The sequence below is a fragment of the Aplysia californica genome, unplaced genomic scaffold (assembly GCF_000002075.1).
Source record: "Aplysia californica isolate F4 #8 unplaced genomic scaffold, AplCal3.0 scaffold00214, whole genome shotgun sequence".
Taxonomy (NCBI): Eukaryota; Metazoa; Mollusca; class Gastropoda; order Aplysiida; family Aplysiidae; genus Aplysia; species Aplysia californica.
This window is the reverse complement of record NW_004797484.1, coordinates 654,108-676,891: the sequence shown is the minus strand read 5'-3', so window position 1 is coordinate 676,891 and position 22,784 is coordinate 654,108. Positions and strand designations below refer to the sequence as shown.

Genomic DNA, 22,784 nt, shown 5'->3' with positions numbered 1-22,784 from the left:
CTATTGTATTTGCTGGTACCTATTATCAGTTTATGTTTTCGTTACATAATGTAAAAATACAATATAGCGCACTAAATTGTTGGAAAAGACTGTCATTTAATGAGCTCTTCACTTCTAGAAAAGCAAGGAGTGTGTGAAACATTTAGAGCAAAGTTAGTGAGAAAATGACCACCAAAGTTTGTTAATTTCCAAAGCTTGAGAGTCCATGGAAACAAAATTTACATTGTTGTGCTGTTAATCGTTTTCCAGGGAAATCCACACAGAAATATGTTATTAAACGGGCATAAAAGGTGTTCAGCCAAAAAACAAAATTGTCAAACTAACAGCAAAATTACGATGTCTTCGATTTCACTATTTTGTTTAATTTGACGAGCGCCTGATTTCACTGCGATGCCTGGCAAACAATGAGACAACAGTCTCGGCAAATTGTACAAGCTATCTGTGATTTCAAGTTTTCCGTGTTCATTCTATCTGAAAACTTTAAATCACAGATAGCTTGTACAATTTGTCATTGGGGGGGGGGGCTTTAATACGACATGCAGAGATATTATATATTACATAATGATGAGAAAAAAGTAAATTACCGTACCAGTCAGTACCAGAACATAAAAAAGAAAAGCCCATTTTTTTATCAAAATAAAATATGGTGACATTTAAGAAGCACTAGTCCTACTGGCCTAAGTAACCCCCCCCCCCCCCCCCCCCCATAGAGAGACATGCAGAAAATTATCAACTATAATTAGAATTTTCATTCTAGTAATAAGTAAGCCATATTAGAACCTAATTATCAATGTTAAAAGCATGTGGTGATACAGTGTTTCAAATAACTTAGTAAAGTTTGAAGGCATGTTTCCACATGAAAATTTCAGCACTTGGTGGTAGCTGTCTTAGCTCAAGAATAACTCTACCGGTACTCTTCACAAAATATTTTCTGCTGATCTACTTGTACATAAAAATTAATGTAAATGGTATATATATTTTTATTTGATCTAATTACAAGTACCTAAACTAAATAAAATGGTCATAAATGGCATTCAAATATTGATAAATCTTTTTTCCAGTAAGTGGCGTAAGTTACCTCGGGTGGCCTAAGTAACCCCGAGTTACGGTAGCATTTGTATAGCATTTCTTATCCCCCCTATTATTACCTCATCAGACCATTGAACACTCAGAAACATTCTCAGCTTCCAGGGAAGCATAATAGTGCTAGCAGCTGTCTATAGTCTAAGCCCTCAAACACTAACAAACTGACAAGATCTTTCATTTTCTCAAGCTGGGTACCCATTCCCACCTGGGTGAAATGAGGAAAACTAGTGTTAAGTGCCTTTCCCAAAGACAACATTGGCCCCTGGCGGGATTTGAGCACACGGCCTTACGGTTGCCAGTCTGAGAGCTGATACTTTGATTCAGTTTATCCTTTATATTAAGCTCACTTTCTAGATGATGTTTCATGGATAGTTTACAGCAAAGCCATAATATAAAAAAATGTCGGCATTTCACACGATACGAACCAAGTCAATAGAAATAAAAAATGCGCAGACCACCACCGCAGATTCACTTTTAACCTTGATATATTGGTAAATGTACCGGTACCAGTATATTTTATACATAGTTTTAGTAAGGTTTTACGACGCTCACAACTGCATAAGGTCATACGAGCGCCAAGGGGTGGATGTGGGGGCTCTCGTGGCCTAGAGGTTAAGGGGTTGACCTCTTATTCAAAGGTCCCGGGTTCGAATCCGGGTGATGACAAAAAAATTTTCTTCTCTAAATTTGTCTCCCCCTTTCACCTCCTTTCCTGCTCTCTATGTTCTGTCATCTGCTTTCATTTCCACTTTCTGCCCCCAACCCCTCACCTCCTTTGCCCCCTCCTCTGGGCTCCTGACTCTTTCTGCAGCCTTTCTACTGCTACTCCTTGGCTCCTTACTGCTGTCTTTCTGCCACACCCCTGATCTTCTGGTAGGAAAGATCTACACCAAGCCTTCTCGGACAAGGGCGAAAAATCTCGGAGGGCCCGTGTGCAAGTTGCCCACGTTAAAGATCCCTTTGTGGTCTAAAATCTATAAGAGTAGGCTTCGGCTGCCACTCGGGCAAAATTCAAAATTTCCTACCAACTGTAAATATTAGGTGTGTCCCGCGCGCTTATATGACCTTATGCAGTTGCGAGCGCCGTAAAACACTTTACAAAAACCAAATAAAAAAAGGGTGGATGTCAACAGAAGTTCCAATGGATTTTATGCATAATATGTAATTATTCTTCTACTAGATCTAGTACATGAGCACAACAAATTTTCAACAAAACAAAATAAATTACAAGGTTGAATCTGACATTTATTTACAGTGATTATACAAGGTGAACATACAATGTACACCACTTATGCTTTGTGTTGGTCTTATTATTAACATAAAGGTAAGCTGAAAACAGCAACAACAATCAAAATTGTGAATGCTTAACTTCAAACTTCAATCATGGCAATAATGTGTATTTGTCAAAAAGGTCATCAACGTAAGTCCTTTTATTTTTAGCAGTCACTGTCAACAATTTTTTCCTACTTCAGCAACTGACAATTTGACGGTCACTGAAGGAGCCTTCAGTTAGATATGTATGAAGAATAAGGGTTTCTTTGTGCACATCAATTACTAGAGATCTCTAACATTATGCATGATGATTGATATGCAATTGGGGTAAAAGTAAAATTAAATACATTATTTTAACCAACACCTCTCCTCCCTATACGAACTGCAAGGGCAGGAGCAAAGTACACCAACTCCCCCCCACCAAATTCCCCTACCTGCCTCAAAGTCAAAGCACCTGCGATGAAGGCATTGAAGGTGTGTCGATTATGCAATGTAGGTGAAAATGAACCCTTTTTAAAAAAAAGTGCACAGTGGAATGTAGAGGAGTCAAAAGTAGCACAATACAGGTACATTTGAATATGGATGAGTCTGTCGTCGGGGGAGTGGAAAAAGACAAACTCATCCGAAGTTCGACTTAACAGTTGGGACCTGAAAAGGAGAAGAGGTGCTGGGACCCGAGAAAAAGATCAACTTAACCGAAGATCAACTCTAGTGAGTTCAACACAAGCAGAGTCGACTAAGCTTTCAGTACCGGTACATGATGATCTTAAATAGGAATCTCATCGGCATTTAACTTAAGTACTTAAGCAAGAAAAAATATCTTGGTGTCTGAATTCAGCTGAAACGCAGGCGATTTTTCATAAAAACGAGAAATGATTAAAAATTAAATACAAAGTATTGACACATCAGGATCATTTGCTGATTGCTATACAACATGCATTTTGTGACTTTTAAAATTTGTGTAGTGAGGAGAAGTGTGACACATGCGTGGGCTTAACAAGTATATGGGGTGTGTTTTTTTTGTTCTTAATGCTTGTCATCAAAATTGACTCTAATTATATACTAGTTGATTTTTTTAGTAAAAGTACTTATTATTGACCAATTACTTGTGGTGTGAAACCTCCAGCAAGTGTTGCATATTACATTTACATGTTCAGGAAAAGCTTATGTAGAAGAGGGGGGAAAAGTTGTCTATCACTATCACATCAAACATCAACAATTTCAGGGTCGGTATGACTCCACCTTCATCTACCTGATGGGACGGAGGACAGCAAGGTCTGACACATGCGAATTTCATCTTGCTGGGTCACCCCCCCCCCCCAACAGAATAGCACGACAATGGGAATAGGGAAACAGAAATATTAGTGAAAGAATCGGACATGGAAACGAAGAGTTCCACTGTACAAATCTCGGGGACTCAGAAACTCATCAGGTATGGTATTCACCGGTCAGTTTGTGACTGTAATGTTCGAGCTCTGCCAGCGTTGGACTTTTCTCACATTTTCTACACGGGGTGGTAGGATTGAGCACCTAGTCTTCTCAGCAGATATCAATGGAACATTTTGGAGGTCCTGCGTGGAAATTTCGCGCGTCTAATTAAAATCCCTAGCTGATTTTAAAATCGAATAGAGTAGGCCCTACAACAAACTGGTTAAGCGCCATATTCATCAGTTTCCACTGCTTTTCATCTCCTGAAAAACATTTGTTTTTCACATATATTACATATAACAAAATACAATCCTGAATTTAGAATCATATCGGCAAAAATCTTTTCAAGAACACCATTTTGTCATAAAAGTAAAAGTGAAATCGAACTTAAGAAGGCGAAGTGGGAGATGAGACAGCAAAATTTTACCATTAAACAGTATTGAATACCATACAACAGTCTCAAGCAAAACCTTCACTAATCCATTGCTCACATCCAGACAATCTACACTCAGCACAGTGGTGAGCTCAATTCATGGCACATAAGTAGATTAAAGCATTCAAAAGTCAACTCCTCTGTACATGATATACATTGTTATAATGCAAGGCAAAAAGAAAGGCAGAATGACCAAACAAGCCTGTATATTTGAGCAAGCACTTTCGTAAAGGTGTCTGGCATACGAAATGGCCAAGTCTGAGATTCCCTAAACAAAATTCAATTTGTATTGGAAAGAGTCTTACACTTTTACAGCTTTTTAAACTCATATTATAGGTCATATAGGGGCTGAAGATTAGAGGTGTTACAAGAGAGTAACAAATACAAAAAAAGAGAAGGAAAGATAATGAAGACAGATGTTTGACAGGAAAGAAGGAGCAGACCACATCAGAGCACCCACCAACAACCCACAAGAAATGCCCAGTTGTATTAAAACATGGCTCTGCAACATAAGAAAATGCGTGTTAAATCTACAAAAAAAAAGAAAGAAAAGGGCCCAAACATTACCAGGTTCTCACATTCAATATATACAAACTTAAGTATCATCATGGCAGAGCTACATACTGTTTTCCCCTCTCTTCTGAAAAATGTTTTTCCGGACTTAAGAACTTGCCCGGAGACTATCAACTTAAAAGCACAATCACAAAAACACGAAGTAGTTCACACCAGACATATCTTTCCTTTTCGTTTAAAGTAGGGTAAGCTATAAATTCAAACACCTCTACATAACCACCATAAAGTTATCATAAGATATGTTATTAAAACATGAACTGAGCTAATGACGTGCTAGGCCTATTGTACATGTATTATATTTCTACTTTATAATTTATACATTACAAAACCCTTTAAAAAAAAGAGCAAAATCAGATAAACAGGAAAGAAATTCCTTTCCCCCGCCAACAGCCTATTTTTCTTCAGCCTCTGTACTTAAATGTAAACAAACTTTTAATTACTTTAAATATATTAATATTAATTACAATTCATGAGCAGTAATTTAACTTGTGAAATACTGAAGGCTTCAAGAGCTGGGTATATCATATATGGCTTGAATACAATATAAAAATACTGAAGAGCATAAAAACCTGGAATGATTTTTAGTACCATTCTACTTCTACAATGCAGAAATGAACAAACACAGTGAGAGAAAAAAGTGCAGAGCTCAACATCGATAAATGATTAACCATTGTTATAGTGGTATGTGGAATGCCCTGGAGACTAAAGAAAAATGCAAAGATTACAGAATTACTGGCTATTTCTTCAGGGAGATAAAATGTGGCTTGGCATTCATATACAATGAAATTCGATAAAACAATTCAAAATCGTACTATGCAAATTGCAACACAAAAATAGAGCGTTTGCACAAGTAATGTTATAAAGTTAGAACACTGCCAATTCATCATAAAGGACACTAAGTGTGAGCATGCTTGGATAAATGAGCTTAAACAATCATGCATTACAATATGTTAAGTTTAAAACGTGAGGCGTGCTGACAAAACTAATTATTTTTCAGGTTTTAGTCCTATGGGTATAGATATGTCAGATTTATAATATGCTGAGCTTGTAGCCTACAATTTTTTAGTATTAGTATGAAATGATAAAAGACGTAGTAAACTTGAAGAAAATGTCATCGGTTAAATCTACAAATTTGATTTTCGGTCAATAATGCCATTCCTGGATTGCGAGAAGTAGGCCTACTCCATTTTGTCAGCACACCTCACAAACAAAAAAATATGCATGCTGATAAAGGTTGAAAAAAAACCCAACACCATCATAAAAAGATAATAACTACGGGTCTGCTCTAGTACAATGATTTACTAAACTAAAAACATCCATGATTGACATAAAAGCAAAGTGAATTATAATTTGATCCATTGCAGAAACACTGAAGCAATTAAGAAAGACTTTGTAAGGGGGGTAATATTACGCTGAGTATTGGTTCAACACTGAAGAGGATTATACAATTTCATAACTGAGTCGAAAACACAAGGAAACCTCAGTGCTTCCAGATAGTGCTCTGAATAATATTGATTGTGTGTGTGTGTGTGTGCGTGTGAAATATTTCCAATATGAGAAAAGAATAAAATACAATTTTTGTAAAAATTTTACATGCGGTATATATATAGGCCTATACAAATACAACATTAAAAACAATCATAAATCACCATGTTATGCCAACATAAAACACATGTGTAGTGCGATGAAAAGGAAGACAGGTAAGGAAGGTGCTATCTGGCACACGATATGACATAAACAGAAACATTTCAGAGAGGACAAAAAGAGACTCGATGTTATTCTTAAGAAAAAGGGTGCTCAAACACATCTGTACTTTTAAATTTTGACGTACAGTGGAAACCATATATAACAGGCCCTGTAATAACAGGGATCCGGTAATAACAGGGATTTTTAAAATCCCCGTTTTTTCCTACTCTTTGTCTCTATTAAAAGTTATCGGCAATAACAGGGCCTCATCGGAGCCCAACCGCTTATAGCAGGGACAAAGGCTCGTTAACAATGTGTAAAAAGTGTGCGTGTGTGTGTGTGTGTGTGTGAGAGAGAGAGAGAGAGAGAGAAAGAGAGAGAGAGTAACGCAGTGATGGAGCAAGCCCACGCAAGCCATGCCACAGCAAGCACACGCAGCTTGTGAAGCGAGAGAGGGCTGAGGTGTGCTGCAGACCTCGATCTAGCCCGAAACCTAGCAACACGTTTGCGTAATGTGTCACCAACGATGTCAATCGCAAGAGAAAATGCCTTTCAATTGACAAAAAATACGAAATAATCCAGGCTGTTGACAAAAAGCAAGCTCCACTGGCAGAGATTTGTTGTCAGTTCGACATTCCACAAGGGTCGATTCACACCATTATTAAAGATAGAGAGAAGAAAGTGGCTGCATACTGCTATGGGAAGTTTGCTCTGGATCGAAAGCAGATGAGACTACCCGATGCAGATGCCGTGGACCAAGCTCTTCCGATGTGGTTAAAGGGGGCAAGGAGAAAGTTGGTGCCAAAACCCCTGTTCGTGGGTACTTGTGGCAAGGGCAACTACCCATGAATAAGTACAGCTGGATTAGTCCCCAAATGCTTACTTCCCTTGCATTTCTGATTTAACAGGGATCGGATATAACAGGACATTTTCTCTACTCCCACCATCCCTGTTATATCAGGTTTCCACTGTAGTTGTGCCATTTACCAGTTTTGCTATAAATTACTATGCAGAGATGTAGGTGGAGTATAGACGAGAGGAAGACTGTTAGCCACTTGGATTTTTTATTTGTTTTAGTAAGAGATTTACGGCACTTGCAATACAATTATGTTGTAATATAAATGCTGAAGATTAGAGGTGTTACAAGAGAGTAACGAACACAAAAAAGGAGGAGAGAAAAGGATGACGGATGTTTGATAGGAAGGAAGGAGCAAACCACACCAGACCACCTTCCAACCACTGACTGCTAGCCTCTAACTCTAGAGCTACCAGTTCTGGTTTGTGCAAGTATAGTCAGCACAGAACTTTAGTTTCCTTGTCACACCCGTCATCATAGAGAAAGATTAAGAAAGATCAAGGACCTTTTCTTTGATCGGGATGAAAACCCTGTACATCATAGTAACATGTAAAAGACCCACAAACAATTAAAACTCGCAGAATTCTAATAATAAATCTCTATATCCGAAACTGGATAGCCTCAGTGAGTGAGATCACCCTTGCAAACAGCATGCATCTGCATTTATCTACCTATTAGCTCAAAGAGACCACATTGTAACAGGAAAAAAGGCCATATCTCTAAATATCTGTTGCACAATATTCAATATGGTAAATTAACATCGGTGAGATCCAAAGAAGGAATGCAAGAGAAAATAGCCACAAGATACTTGAGACAATTTCAAAGGAATCTCATTGGGGTAATCATCAGGTTGAAGAGTTACTGATGAAAAATGTTTTAGTTTTACAACCCCATCAACACAATTGAGACAATTTAGGAGGTAGGCTGCTCCAATCCTGTCTGTCTGAGGCCTTCCGGGCCGTTTGAGATATTCAAAGAGTAGAAAGACAGAAGGATTCAACAACACTACCACAAAACTACCCCCCCCCCCCCCCCCAACATATGAGAATCTGATTCGGAATCACATCTTTTGCTTCCAAGGCGAGAAGCATAATCATTATTCAACAGACGCTAGTGTTGAGATGAATGCTCATACCAGGAGCTTGAAGTCAAATAACATTTATTCTTCGATATTTTTTGTATACAGCTTCAAACTATGATTTTTATTCATTACAATAATAAGGGGTAGTTGGGTCGCAGTTTACAGGGAGCAGCACTATGGAAGGCACAAGAAATGGATTTGAAAAATCCAAAAAAGGAGCAATCAACACCTGGGTACCAATCAAATACACGGCTGGCACTAAATTGTAAATAGACATACCCTCAACTCTTTCCAAGATTAACTTTATTATAGCTTGGGTTAAAAAAACAACAACCCAGTTTTTGAACAGTACATGTGAGACCTAAAAAGATACCATATCAATTATAAAAAAATATTAAGTGTAGCTCAATAAAACACTATCAGTACTAACAGCAGTTATATTAGAAGGATATCTGTAGAATTTGAGTTTTAAAAAAATTCCATGCCAAAAACTAGTTTGGGTTTTTTCCACTGTCTCATGATCATCTCCTCGGTCAGTACCTGGCCTGTTGCTTGCTGTCAGTAGGCTTGAATGGTGAGCAGTGGTCAGTCATATCTTTCCTTGCCTTCTTAAATCTGCAGAGAATTAGAAAGATAAAAACATCAACCTCACTACCTGGAACCTAATGCTTGTCTACTACTTTCATTGACGTATTCACAAAAAGTACCTTCTTGGAGGGATTATCTCACTCTTGGGTTAGCAATTAAGTACCATCAGTTCTGCCTTTGGGACGTATCGGTCACCTCACAATTTTCCATGCACTTTATAAAATATCTAGTCCATCCCACAGGTCAACTTAACACATTACACCCTAAGGGTCTGGACAGGAAATCCATTCCGAGAGATCCTAAGAAAGGAGAAGGTACCCACCTCCTGTGAATACAATCGTTTAAAAAATGCATTTTAAAACTACTAAACAAACAAAAATCCAAGTTAAAAAGAAAAATGAATGCAGTTTCAGAAAAATATAACTTAATGTATGCGCAAACTGTTCGAAATGTTTTAACTTTGGTTCAATTGGGGTGTCTGACCCGTCACTCTCTCTCTCAGCCTTGCGGTGGGGCCCGAGATCTAAATTCTAGATTTACATCTGATCAATCCGAATCGTCCCAAACTCTTGCTACAATGTTTTCATCAATATCTGATTCATCTGTTTTGTCATTTGCTTGTTCTTGCTCAAATTCATCATTATTTCCTTTTTCAAACTCAGTTGTGTTGCTTTTCATCAAGTTGAAACACCTTCAAAGTGTTGGAAACGCGATCACTTTTTGATCAGCTCTAATACTGGCCCGAAAAATTCCGTTTCAGTATCACAACGGAAGAAGAAACATTTTGCAATAACTTAGTACATCAAAATCTCGGCCCCAGAGTCTCGTCAAGGCGAGACTTCGTTTCTAAAGACGCTAGGTCGGCAAGGGCGATTCCCGGCGAGGTAGGTTGGAGAGCGTAAGGAAAGTCTCGGGCGATCCCGGGTGTAATGGGTTAATCATTCATCCTTTGACCTTGCATAACAATAGAAAGTCTTTTGTCTGTTGAAGTAAAGCAAAGCATATCGATACGTTAACGGTCAGTTAATGCCAGGAAAAAGAAAGACAGACAAACAGAAACAACTATGGGATAGAAAAGTAATAGGACCTACCAGTTGCACCTTCCAACCACCCATACAGACAAAAACTACAGAGAGAAAAAAACAAAGTTAGGACTTATCGGTGGTGCCTTTCAACCCAACTAACGGTAAAAAAAAAAGTCTGTAACTTTTCTTACATGAGATTAGCTACAAACCGTTTAAAATAAGACCTCAGCTTCATGTTGATGGTCTTGCGTTGCTGGTACTTGTGAGCGGGGCTGTTAGGTGGGAACCACACTGAGGCCGAGGAGCTCGTGAGGGCCGTCGATTTCACCAGGGAGGACACGGCGGGGTGCTGGTGCTGTTCTATATCATGCTCCTCATCGTATCCGTCTGCAATGTTCTCTTGGCTCCTTGTCATTCTCTGACAAGAAGAGAATATTTTAAAAAGCACAATTAGCAGGATTACAACGATCAATTAGATGTATACTTTTCCTCTTTTGGCTGCAACCCTGCAAAGTAAAATTATGAGGTTAATTCTTTCTTTTTTAAATCGACAGTACTCTTGGCTCTTACTGACTTGGAAGCTGGTCAAGACAATAGTGATATGGTAAAAGAAGTAGAAGGAGCAGAAAACACCACAGTGCCTAGCAATCGCTCACGCAAAAGTGAGTAACAATATTACGTAGACAAAAAGGTCAACATACATATGCTGCCATGAACTCTCATGCAAAACATAGCAAGTTTGAATCTTAAATCTCCCTCCATAAAGGCACAACCATTGCTGATATTTAACACCCTAGTACAAAAAACATAAATACAATGGCGCCTGGTTGGCGGAGAGGATTAATTGATGGGCCTTATTTCTTTACAATCCATTTGCTGTTTCTACCCATTTGTCTTCTTTTTGACCTTAATTAGAATACTTGAATACTTTGTCAACAAGCTTCTCTTCATCTTCCATATAAAGAAAACTTGAAAAATAGCCTTGAGAAAGGTGTGATTATCAGCCACTACCACTAAGACTTTAAAAAGAAAAAGAAAAAGGCTACCAACACTACCATTATTCAGACAACAAGAAAACCAACAAGTGCCGAAAGAAAAGACCACCTGCTTGACCACATGGCCAGGCTCCAGCTGGCCCCGGCTTCCCCTCAGAGAGAAACTGTACTGTCTCAAGCTCTGCCTTGCATCGCCTTGCTGCCCCGCAGCAGCCGTGCTCACACCGCTGATACTTTCCTGACTGTCGCCCGACCTCAGGCTGCTACGATATGACACACTGTCCTGCATCGACCCTGATTCATCCGAAAGTGACACGCCTGATATGTCATCGCTGCTGGCTGTAGTGTCAACTCGTTTCTTTTTCCTGTGTTGGAAGAAATGTTTCATGAGTTTGTCCAGTATATTTGGTATTAATCTTATGACCTATTAGACACAAGCAGGTCATTTTGAAGATAAGCTGTTGGATTTTGAGGGATCAATTGGTTAATACAGTAGAACATGACTATAGCAGCACCCGCTGCAGCGGGACCATCTCTACAGTGAGACCTTACCAGGATCCTCTTTTTTTTGTAAATGTAAAATCAATTAACTATGCTCAGGTTTTAACGGGGCAAGGAAAGGCTCGAACTTTGATACAGCGGAAGAGATCGGGCGAGCTCTAGCTAGGGTTGGGGGCTGTAGGTGGGTTCCAAACAGGCAGTCAGCGCTGCGGCATTGTGCTTGGCCAGTCCAGTGATAATTCACTGGTTGAGGTGGGGCAGATGGAAGAGAGAGATGGTGCCAAGAGACGCGTTACATGAGCCACTCTAAAAGCTATGCGCCTTAGACCTAGAAAAAGAAGAGGAGAGCGTGTTGTGAAATTTTTCGGAAATTCCCCTTTGCATTCATATAGCAGGAACTTGCCTACAGCAGGATTTTTCTTCTGGAACTAAAAGTCCCGCTATAGCCATGTTCAACTGTATATTGATGCAAAACAGCTGAAAAGAAGATGCGGCCATTACAGGATAAAGATACTACCCCTATGCAAGATAGGTAGAGATGTTTAAGTTGCACTCCACAAGTAGGAGAACTGTGAGAGTAGCATTCCTGTGTTAATGGGTAAACAGACTTTTTTTAATCTCATGGGGCATACAAAGTATAAAAGCAAGATTGAACAAATTTCTGAATGCTCAGTAAAGAAATAATATATATACGCCAGCCCATTAACCCTATCCGTATGCCCTGGGGTCATTTTGTACCCCCGGGGTTGTATTCTTCACATTTAAGAATACTTCTATTAAGAAGATCTCTTTGAAACTTTCAGTATTACTCAAAAAATAATTTTGACAGACTGCTATGCAAAGTGTGCGGATCGGATTAACGAGTAAATTTCCTCTTTAAAAGGGGTGGCACAGAGTTCCACACGTCATATGGATACGATAGTTAAACACGACATACGAATAGGGTTAAAACGGTAAATCTAAATTTATGTTGACAAGGCAAATTTGTACTTAGAAACAAGCAGATTTGAATAACGTAACTTAGTAAATTGAAAACAAAAAGAAAGAAAAAAAAAATTAGTTAAAAGTGAAGCTACGTCATACTACATCGAAAATAAAATACTTAATCCCCCCCCCCCCCAACCACAAATTCAATTTAAACAGAGAGAAGACACAAATCAAATAGCCTTTTGAAGTTATTCAGCAGTATAACAGCCATATTTTGCTCAGAAGCTGGTAAGGAAAACTAATACATGAAAATGAAAAAGAAGGTGAAGATCAGCTATGGGAGTCCACCAACACATATTTTACTAAATTGATTTAACAAGTCTTAAACAAAGCAGGGTATACAGGAGTCTGCTTTGACCGAGTATGGTTTCTCCAAAAACAGCAGTATAATAAAAGACAGTAGAATCCCCAATTTTTTTCTTTGCTATTTGAGCAATCTCTTTTTTCAGTTTTTAGTAAGAGTTTTACAGCACTTGCAACACAATATGGTCATAGAAGTGCCGAAGATTAGAGGTGTTACAAGAGAGTAACAAACATAAAAAAGAAGGAGAGATCAGGACGACAGATGTTAGATAGGAAAGAAGGAGCAAACCACACCAGACCACCTGCCAACCATCCACAAGCAATCTTTCTATACCTTAACTCACTTCAGACGGGTCACACAACAGTTGCGTGACCCCCGCCGTGACGCTCGCGACGGGTCTCACAAGCCCTGCGTGACCAAGTTTGGAATTTTTTTTTCGCTCTACAAATCATGCACGGATCACGAGACCCGCCTCGTACCCTTGTTTGGCCAAGCCTGAGCTACTTAGACTTCGTTTCGTATCTCTGGGGCCAGTAGTTTTTAAGTTATTGAAGGTGAAGGACAGTGACCCCAACTGGGGTTGAACAGACCGGAACTCGCGCTTTGTTTTTTTCTATTTAGCTGATAGTAATCCGACAGTCACGTCGTAGTAACGGTCGAAGAAGTCGCATGAACAAGAATCACATAATTTAGCTGTTTTCTATACTTCTGTGCGTTTTACTAGTTCTAGTGTCTCAGAATATGATGTGTCTAATAGTTAGGATCCTGGATATGTACCCGAACACGGCCTGAGTCGTAGTTCTAGGGCTAGATCTAGCACTAGTACCGGTGTTGTTTTTCGCGCAACGAAATCACAACGTCGTGCTGTACATCTGTCTCATGTAATTCAGTGTATGGGTCTGAATCAATGCACAGACCAGCTTTTATATTTTCACCAAACACTCCCACATATATACAAATCAAACCAGAACACTTTGAACTTTTATTTTTGTTGTTGCAGTGAATTTCATTCTACTTGTCACGTCTCTGGAAATTTTTCGGAAAATCAAATTCATGCCAATTTTTAAAAAATCATACAAATTAAAGTATTAGACTTAGACAACTTTAGTTTTTTGTATTAGATTAAGCTTGAATGTTACTTTACTGTGTCAAAAAATGATTACAATAGGGTAATTCTGAGAGTTGTGGTGATTTATTGAAATACCCCCAAAAACGCCAGTCTTCAACGCTTGTGACTGGTGAAAGGGCCCAGTCGCAAGTGAGTTAAACACTGCTAAACTGAAGAAAATACCAGGGTCCCATAGATTTCGGTTTAAGCCAACTCAACTGTAGTTTTGTCAGGCAGCACATAAAAAATATGGTATAGGCAATAAACAAATAAGCAAAAACAAAATCTTTATATGAAAGCAAAAAAATAAGGCCAACATACAGAGGAGAGAGAAAACAAACAGTTCAAACACAGACCTCAACACTGGTGAACCCTGAGGGGAGCCAGGGCCAGCAGAGTCGTTTTCATCCACTCCGGTAGTGTCTTGTATCTGCGACAGGTCGTTGCTGTAGGCCTGTCGAAAGTGTCGCCTCAGCGGATCCAGCCGGGCCTTGACCATCGGAGAGCTGTCAGAGTCTTCATTATCCTCGCTGAAGTTGCTCACCTGAGACAGGGGCCTCAAGGGTGTTTTCTGAGAGAAATGTTATTTTGCATAAATGCTTTAAACCACAGACATTGAGTAGTGTTTACAATAAAGCAAGAGAGGCTGAAAATGCAAATTCAAGTCTTTCTTCAAAATTTTTAAACATTGTTAAACTTCGTGTCATGTAAACATTTTTATAAGTAGAAATGAATACATAAAAGATTTTTTTTAAAGCTAAAGTGACTATATATAGTTGTGTATTCTGATTAATGCTCATGAGACTTTGCAAGACATAGCCTATATAGAGATAACAAAAATCTGAATATGATTCTTCTAATTCTATTCTAAATTTGAAGGCACTTTAACATCTTCTTGCGTTCGTGTAGGGAACTAAGCACCATTTCCATTCGTCTCATTGAGATAAAAGTTCCTAACCATCTACTAGTGTAAAAAAAATAAAGCATTGGTCCAGGATTTACCAGTACAAAGCTGTCAAACTGACCACAGGCCAAGTAGTAACATGTAAGACTGTAATTCAGAGCCACTCGTTTCTGATGTAAGAAGCCATATAATGACAAAAGGATTTTTCTACTTTTTTCCCCCCTCCATCAAATATAAGAAAATACCAGACCCCTGACCCAATCTTCGTTTTAGTCAGAGTTTTATGACACTTGAAAACATAAAAAGGTCCCATAAGTGCAAAGGTAAGAGGTGTTACTAGAGAGTAACCAAAGAAAAGGTGAAGAAGAGAAAAGACTGATGATAGATGTTTGATAGGAAAGAAAGAGCAAACCACACAAGAGCACCTGCTAAACATCCACCAAAAAAAAAAAAGAAAAAAAGTGAGACAAAGAAAGACCAAAATGAACAAAAAATCCAAACTCCATAAGTTGTGTGTGTGTGTGTGTGTGTGCATTGGGGGGGGGGGGGGGGGGGGAAGGAGAGGTAGCTTTGAAACTTGAAAGTATACAGATTGGATCTTACTAACACATTAAAAAAAGGGGTTTATCTGAGTTTTTATAATTTACATGTACTGAATATCCCTCAGGCATAAATTGAATATATCTAATTGGCCACACTGTATCAAAAGGTGAGTAAAAAAATTATTCAGTTTAGTTATTTAATAAAATATCAGTGATAAATAGCTTAAAAGAAGAGGAGAAATCTGCCTCACCCCAGGTATCTTAATATCTGTCTTCTTCTGCTTTTGCCTGTGCTTTCGTAAAGAACGCCCTCTCAGTGGAATCTTGTTGCTGCTGGGCTTGCGAAGCGTCTGTCGATCGTCACAGAGTTTTCTTGGAAAGAAAAAAGTAGAATTAAGACTCAGAATCTCTTAATACATCATATGCACTGACCTTTTTTAAATATGGTAAAAACTTGGTATGACGTACTCCCTTCAGAACCAAGATTTATTCACAGCTTAGCCAGGGTTACGTATTAACCAAAAAGGGTAAAAATACAAAATGGAATTTAGAATTTCAGAATGTAATAAGTTACCGCTCATAATATGTTTTACGCCACAATTGCTATGTCATACACAGTAAAATCTCTCTATAATTTTATACTGAGGTTTTGTTGTATATAACATAGAGCAATTATTAGCAAAAGTTAAGTAAAACAGGAAATCCATTTGATTATATAATTCTTTTTAGCTAAGCGTTTGATTCAGGAAAAAGACATGTACACAGTTCTTAAAAGATCAATAAAAAATGCCATACTATTATCCATCCATATAAAGAGACAGTGCTCTCTTTTCTGTGACTATGTCATACAAACAAAATGCATATAACCTCAGAAAAACGGATTGCTGGACTTATCCGGAAAATCTGCTCCTCTGATGAAGTCATGGCAAAAGTATAATTTCTACACACCTGATGGCCTTCTCCACTTGAGCACTCCACTCTTTGGCGTTGCCCTGGTCCTCTGAGTAGAGCACCAGACTCTCCTCTTTGCAGGTGATCTGAGGGGAATCAAAAGATGGATAATGGTAATAAAATTTTAATAAAATTGTATTGTAGTATTCTACGAGTTCGCCCAATAAAGACACAGTCTACTGGTACTGTGCTTCAAGAAAGAGGGCGTTCTTTTCAAAAAAATTATGTAGAAACGCTACGTATAAAATGCTTGGTCCACAGACCCTAGTGCAGAAAACTAAAGGTAATAATTCCTCCTTACACTGGAGCTGACATTTCAAATTGAGACCATCCCATACTCCATAATATCATTATGACTAAACAAGCTGGGCCCCCTTTCCATGAAAGAAATGATCGGTGCTTTAATATCAACTAAAAGTCATTGGCCTACTATATTTACACTCTACTGGAATGGGGAAATAAATCTTGAGAGAGGCAAAAAGTGAGAAGGTCTAGATTTAATCTCTCAAAACAAAATGCGCCTCGCGAAATATCACTTTTCTAAAATTACTGAGATAGAAGCGTCGGCCTACAAAAAGCGATCGGCGAAATAAAGAAAGTTAGCTTTTTGCAGCAAAACTGTCTCCAAACTGAAAAAAACAAGGACGTCATGATCTGGACAATATTTTAGATAATTTTTTCGCGAAAACCGCATGTCGATATCGATGGAGCCATTAAAAAGCCTTTTGAATAGCAAAATTCGGCCACCACAAATAGATAATTAATAGATTATGCTACAACTGGGTAGTCCCCCCCAAAAAAAAAAAAAAAAAAGCAAAGCAAAGCTCTTCCATGATTCTTTCTATGATAACAACAATAAATAACAACCCTGGAACCACCGAAATTTGAAAAAGAAAAATAATTTGCTCATTGACACATTGAAGTGATTGTCCATTAATTTTTCACATTTCCTGTACAAAACGTAACTCAAAATTGGAAAACAATTTTTCAGTAAAAATTGCATGCAGTAGAACTCCAAAGACTTCAGATTCACACATCCAAGTAGGTCTTTTTACACAAGCCTAAGCCAAAGTGTAGATTAAAAAATCAACAGTGTTGTAGTGTTACCTACTCCTATTATAAAGTAGCAACTCTTTGCTAAACAAAAGATACAAAACATATATCTGTACTTCACTGGTACTTAAAAAAGCGCATCTCTACTATGCACTAAGCCTGTGATTTTCACAACAAAGAGTAAACAGCTTTTTCAAATGATTGTTAAGAAAGTAAAACTAGTCAAAGTAGGGTAGGAAAAGTGACTCACCTTGAAAACGCCACCTGCGTCAGATTTGCTGAAGTTGGTGATGAAAACTGGCTCTACTTTGCAATGCCTGAGAGGCAACACACATGAACAAGTGTAGGATCTACCACCGCCATCTAGGAACTTTGGTTTGCCGTACAGAAGTATATCCGAGAATAGGAAGAACATCCGTTCAAAGGACTTGCCACCTTTTCGTGACATCTGAAAAATGTCATTACTGAGTTGTACTATCAAAGAGTCAATATGATAAAAGGGTCAAGGTCCCAGGAATAGAATAGGACAATAATTAAAATGAAAAAGAAGTAAAAGTAGCACCCACAAGCCATTCAATAAGAGGGCTCTGCGGCAAGCTGTAGAAGAGGAAGACCCCCTAAAATAGAGCAGAAACAGGATTTAAAACAATAAAAACCAAGAACAACCCAATATTTAACAATAAATACCCCCCCCCCCAAAAAAAAAAAATTTTTTTTTTAATCTCACAATCAAATCTGTCATCACACAAAGTGCATTTACAGCTTTTAACCTTTTTCAGTGGACCTTCCTTTATGAATTGCCTTCCAGGAGCCAGCAGTTTAGGTGCAGAACTGTCGAAGCTCCTCTGTATAGCCAGCATCTTCATGAAGTTTTCGTTTTGCCTGATATGTTCGTTGATGTGAGAGGCAATTTCAGCAAGCTTGTCTGCAGCCTCTGAGGAGGAGAGGATGAATACGATGCCCAATTCTTACCTTTCTTTATACACAGTAGGCTATTGAGAGGTATGTTGTTACCTCTGAATTAAAATACATTTTTGTGAGAAAAAAACTGGAAATCTTAACATATTAAAGTTAGTACGTTTTTACATGTTCAATGAATAATACTACGTAAGTACTGAAACCATACAGCAAGCACTGCCAGCATGGACACAGAGGGATAAGATCTGTAGCAAGATGGAGAGCTACAGTTCACGGTAACATAAATTACTTATGAGCTAAAAAGAGAAGTGAAAGGACACTGGCAATCCAACTTACCCCTTAGTTTTTCATAATCATGATGTTCTACTGGGGTGCTGTTCAAAAGCTCTTCAAGCAACAACTTGTACCTTAAAAAATCAAAACATACGCACAAGAAAAGCTATTAGATAACACTTTGTGATATGATCATTTTTTAACACAATACTTCAACTACACACAGACTCAGTCAAAATGTAAAAAATAAAGGCGGGGACCATTATATTTGCTACTTAATATGTTCCTCTTATTCTGTAGGGGACTGAACTGAGTTTCTCAGGCACACATAGTTCTAGGAGCCTGAAGCCACTGAGTGAGTAGCCAACTGTTGAAATGGTCATAGATCACTATGTCATACAGAGATCAGCTGTTTTGATCAGAATCAACAAATTCAATTAAATATGAGGCCATAAGAGCTAAACACCATGAATTTAAACAAAAACATTTAAAAAAGAATAAAATCCCATAAGTAAAACTTTTTCAACTCTGGAAACCTAGAGAACGGGGCTCAGCATAATAAAGAGACAGCATTCCAAAAAAACCCCCCCAACAAATTTATTAAAATCTTAATAAGTTAACAGCCGAAATGTCGAACACGTTTTATTAAGACCTCCTGGCAATTTTAAACACAGTGCAGCTATGGAAAATGTTAATGACAGTCCTTTCAGCACACAAAAGGAGACTCAAAACAGAAATATAAAAAAACAAATCCGATGGCAACTGTGCTAAAGGGCAAAATAGAGGCAAAGAAAAATAAGGGAAGACCTCCTACATCATATAATGAAAACGTAAAATCCAACAATGGTCTATAACTTCATGAAATAACACATCAAAGCAGAAACCAGGGAAGAAGGAGGCCTGTTGTGGCAAGGGTTGGTGCACCAAGAGACCGACAAGGTAACGGTGACATATGATGACAGGTGACAGGTAGGTGTTCACCACAACACATGGAGACTTGTATTGGCAAAAAAAACTCTCAAAACACACCTGGGTATTCTCTGCACTGGAGTAATGAGCAGAGCTGGCAGCTTGAGACCCATCACTTCTGGTCTGCTCTCTTGTCTGCTGACAAACTCTGCAAACTCTGTGCTCTTCTGCTGCCACTCCTGTAAAAACAAAGAGGTAAAACAATTTGCCACATATTAAAACATATTGTGGAGTTGGTGGCCTAGTGGTTAGGCTACCGGACTCGTAACCGTGAGGTTGCAGGTTCGGGGGTTCAAGCCGCGGGCTCGACGTTGTGTCCATGGGAAAGGCACTTTACCCGAATTTTCCTCACTTCACCCTGGCGGGAATGGGTACCCAGTTTTATTGACAGTGAAAGATCTTGTCAGTACAGTATGTTTGTGTTTTAGCGCCTATATGGCAGCTTGCATTGTATGCTTCCCAGGAAGTTCAGGTTGTTTCACATGCTCTCAGGTCTGCTGGGGTAATAGTATAGATTGTGAAGTGCAGAGAGCTTGCCGTTGAGCGGGGATTTGCGCTATACAAATGCTATTTATTACCTGTATTAACTGTCCTGGGCAACAACGTCATTGCACACCACCGTACAGGTCCATAAGTGCTCAGTTCCCCCCAGCACCAATGCCCGCAAGGTATCCATACCGATAGTTCAGGTGGCTGTCACTGTCTGATTATGGCGATGTCTTTCCTTTCTTCCTTCTCCCCTCTCTATCTATCTATTATTATTATTAAAACAAATGTTCTCTATGTGTTCTAAAATGATATCTTGTGATGTCTATATTATATGTCAGTCTGCCATGTGTCATATCGGAGACATTCAAAACTCTGAGCATTTTAGTAAATTGATATCATCCCACAAAGTTATAGTTTAAGTTTAGGCCTAATCCCCCAAACATGTGACATAACTGAGGGGACAGACTTACAACTTGTATGAAGCTTACCCCTCTTAACAAACACTGCTTGGGAGGATGTGAAAGGCAAAAACTAGGAAAACCATTTTCAAACTCTCAAATTTCATATCCAAAACGTATTCTTAAGCATTTGATCCAAATTTTTATTTAATTTCTTTCTAATCTATATAAAAAAGGTGGAAAGTTAAAGTGGAGAGGGTTGGGTTTAAAAATTGTCTTTACATGATAAAGCCCCAGTATAAAACAGTTATCGTTCAATAAACTTTGATTAATAGCATTAATTTTTTTCTTTATGACGGGAGATATTGTGATATTGGTAGAGGATAGAATCACTGCTCCGCTATGAGCAGTTTTAATATGAAAAGTTTATTAAAAAAATGTAAGTGTCATAGGACATGAAATGAATGATGAATGCATCGTCGACATTATACAAGCAAAAGAAAGTATTACTTGTAAGGTGTTCAAAGCACTCTGATGGTTGTTGGCATAGAGGGAGTACAGTTTGAGAAAGGGCCCCAGCTGGGAGAAGGCTTGCCCTACAGTCGATTGCTCCATCTGCTCCTGCAAGGTGGCATTGACTTCACGAATCTGCTCCAAATTGCTGAAGAGTCTAGCGTGAACATCATCCGGAACTAGACATGCAAACCTCAAGGGGAAGTCAAAGAACTGAAAAGAGAAGTGTAATAATGATAACAAGACCTCTGAGGAAGTACTGCTGTCTTATACTTTTATTAAATTAATAAAACATAAAATATCATTTACTATGCGAGGCTACCAAAATTGAAAATCTCTTCAGAAGTGTCTCTTGTATAATAAGAGAAGGAAACGGCATACAAATTCGTAGAGAACGAAGAAGTGAAACATTTTTCAGCCTCTCAATTCCTTTTAAAACGTACACACATGGCATCTATGCAACATCAAGCAATATAAAATAAAATTTTACAATATATGTACAAGAAACTATATATATACTTCAAACCTGTAGTCAGAAAGCTCTTCCAGCTGAGAAAACTAACATATGAAGTCAATATATTATCATAGCTTTAATCCCCATTTTACGGACCAACTTGAATTATAATAAGATATTTTAAGGGGCATGGCATGTTTTAAATCTTACTTTGTGCACCAGCTCCAAATGGTGCAGATATGTTTTTTCAGTCTCAAAAAGTTCCTTGACCACCTTCCTACGTTTCCGCTCTCTGCGAGCTGCTTCTTGTGCCTTTTTGTCACTGGGACTGGACGCAAAGAGCACGGCCTCCCCAGACAGTGACATTATTTATATGCTCTTTGCCTCTAGGTGCTGAAAAAGAAAAAGATAATTTATGCTAAAAAATTTAAAGTAATAGCTGTCCTGCTTAGGAAAAACACAAAAGTGAGGCATCGCGATGAAACAAGACAAGAAGGTGCTTGTCAAATCAATGAAATCGAAAAACAGAAATTTTTCTGCTGTTTGGTAATACAGTCGAACCTACCCTGACGGCCACCTCTATAAGACGGTCACTTCTGTAAACGGCCAGTTTTCATTCCCCCCCTTGCGTTTTTTCTATATAATTTAACAGTGTAAAACCGGCACCTGTCCAATGCGGCCGCGGCCACCTTATATAACACACAACCCCTATCACACCAAGCAATAACACCTGTCTTAGACGGCCATCTTAGTGACTCCATTACGTTTTGTCATAAATTTTGCATTGGCCCCTGGCATTGTTGTGGGCGAGCCGTCAGAATCCAATCACCTGTCGTTGTTGTTAGATAATCCCTCCAACCGACCATGTTGCGTAGGCCCCTCCTACTGTTGACCAAAGGTAACACATTTTCAGCTGCTGGTGAGGTAAGCGTGTGATCCCTAACCCAAGCCCCGCCCAGAACTCATACACAAATCGTAAGTAAGATGAATGGTCACTGTTCATCCAGTCTGTAACAAATTAACAATGGACGTCAACATGAACTTGTGACAGAAGCGTTGCTCGTTCTCCAAGTGGTGGCGACCCATGTGTTTGTTTTACCATAGCACTCAGTCTCCTTGTCAGACACATTTCGCTTTATTGTCACCCTTCCACAAAAGCAGCAACAAAAGAGAAAAAAACCCAGCGAAAACAACAACAATAACAAAGCGGCTACCTTCGGTTGGTACCTTAGAAAAGAATGGTTTGTTTTCTTCATCTTGATCAGTCCTGTTTAAGACGGCCACTTTTCTCCTTGACAATGGGAGGCCGTCTTACACAGGTTCGACTGTATATTGAATATTTTTGTCTCAAAACCTTTTATAGTATACACGGATGATAGGTTGAACATAGTGACCCA

General features: G+C 38.7%; 1 protein-coding gene across 1 annotated transcript; it reads right to left on the bottom strand.

Moving 5' to 3' along the window:
* Nucleotides 1-7,606: 7,606 nt before the first annotated feature.
* Nucleotides 7,607-22,057, bottom strand: LOC101857026 (putative protein tag-52). Its single transcript, XM_005099460.3, has 12 exons — nucleotides 21,598-22,057; nucleotides 20,931-21,146; nucleotides 19,594-19,712; nucleotides 18,628-18,698; nucleotides 18,144-18,307; nucleotides 17,624-17,821; nucleotides 16,318-16,406; nucleotides 15,621-15,741; nucleotides 14,280-14,494; nucleotides 11,133-11,388; nucleotides 10,238-10,446; nucleotides 7,607-9,030 (listed from the first exon to the last, which is right to left on the bottom strand). The coding sequence occupies exons 1-12, from the start codon at nucleotides 21,751-21,753 to the stop codon at nucleotides 8,949-8,951; spliced, it is 1,896 nt and encodes a 631-aa protein (XP_005099517.1). The 5' UTR covers nucleotides 21,754-22,057; the 3' UTR covers nucleotides 7,607-8,948.
* Between the last annotated feature and the right edge of the window lie 727 nt (nucleotides 22,058-22,784).

Excerpts from the sequence above, each read along its gene's own strand:
- LOC101857026 (XM_005099460.3), bottom strand. The coding sequence starts at position 21,753 with ATGTCACTGTCTGGGGAGGCCGTGCTCTTTGCGTCCAGTCCCAGTGAC. Across the intron at positions 21,147-21,597 it reads ATTTGGAGCTGGTGCACAAA|TTCTTTGACTTCCCCTTGAG; the intron begins GTAAGATTTAAA and ends TTCTCTTTTCAG. Across the intron at positions 11,389-14,279 it reads CAGGGTTCACCAGTGTTGAG|GAAAAAGAAACGAGTTGACA; the intron begins GTCTGTGTTTGA and ends CTTCCAACACAG.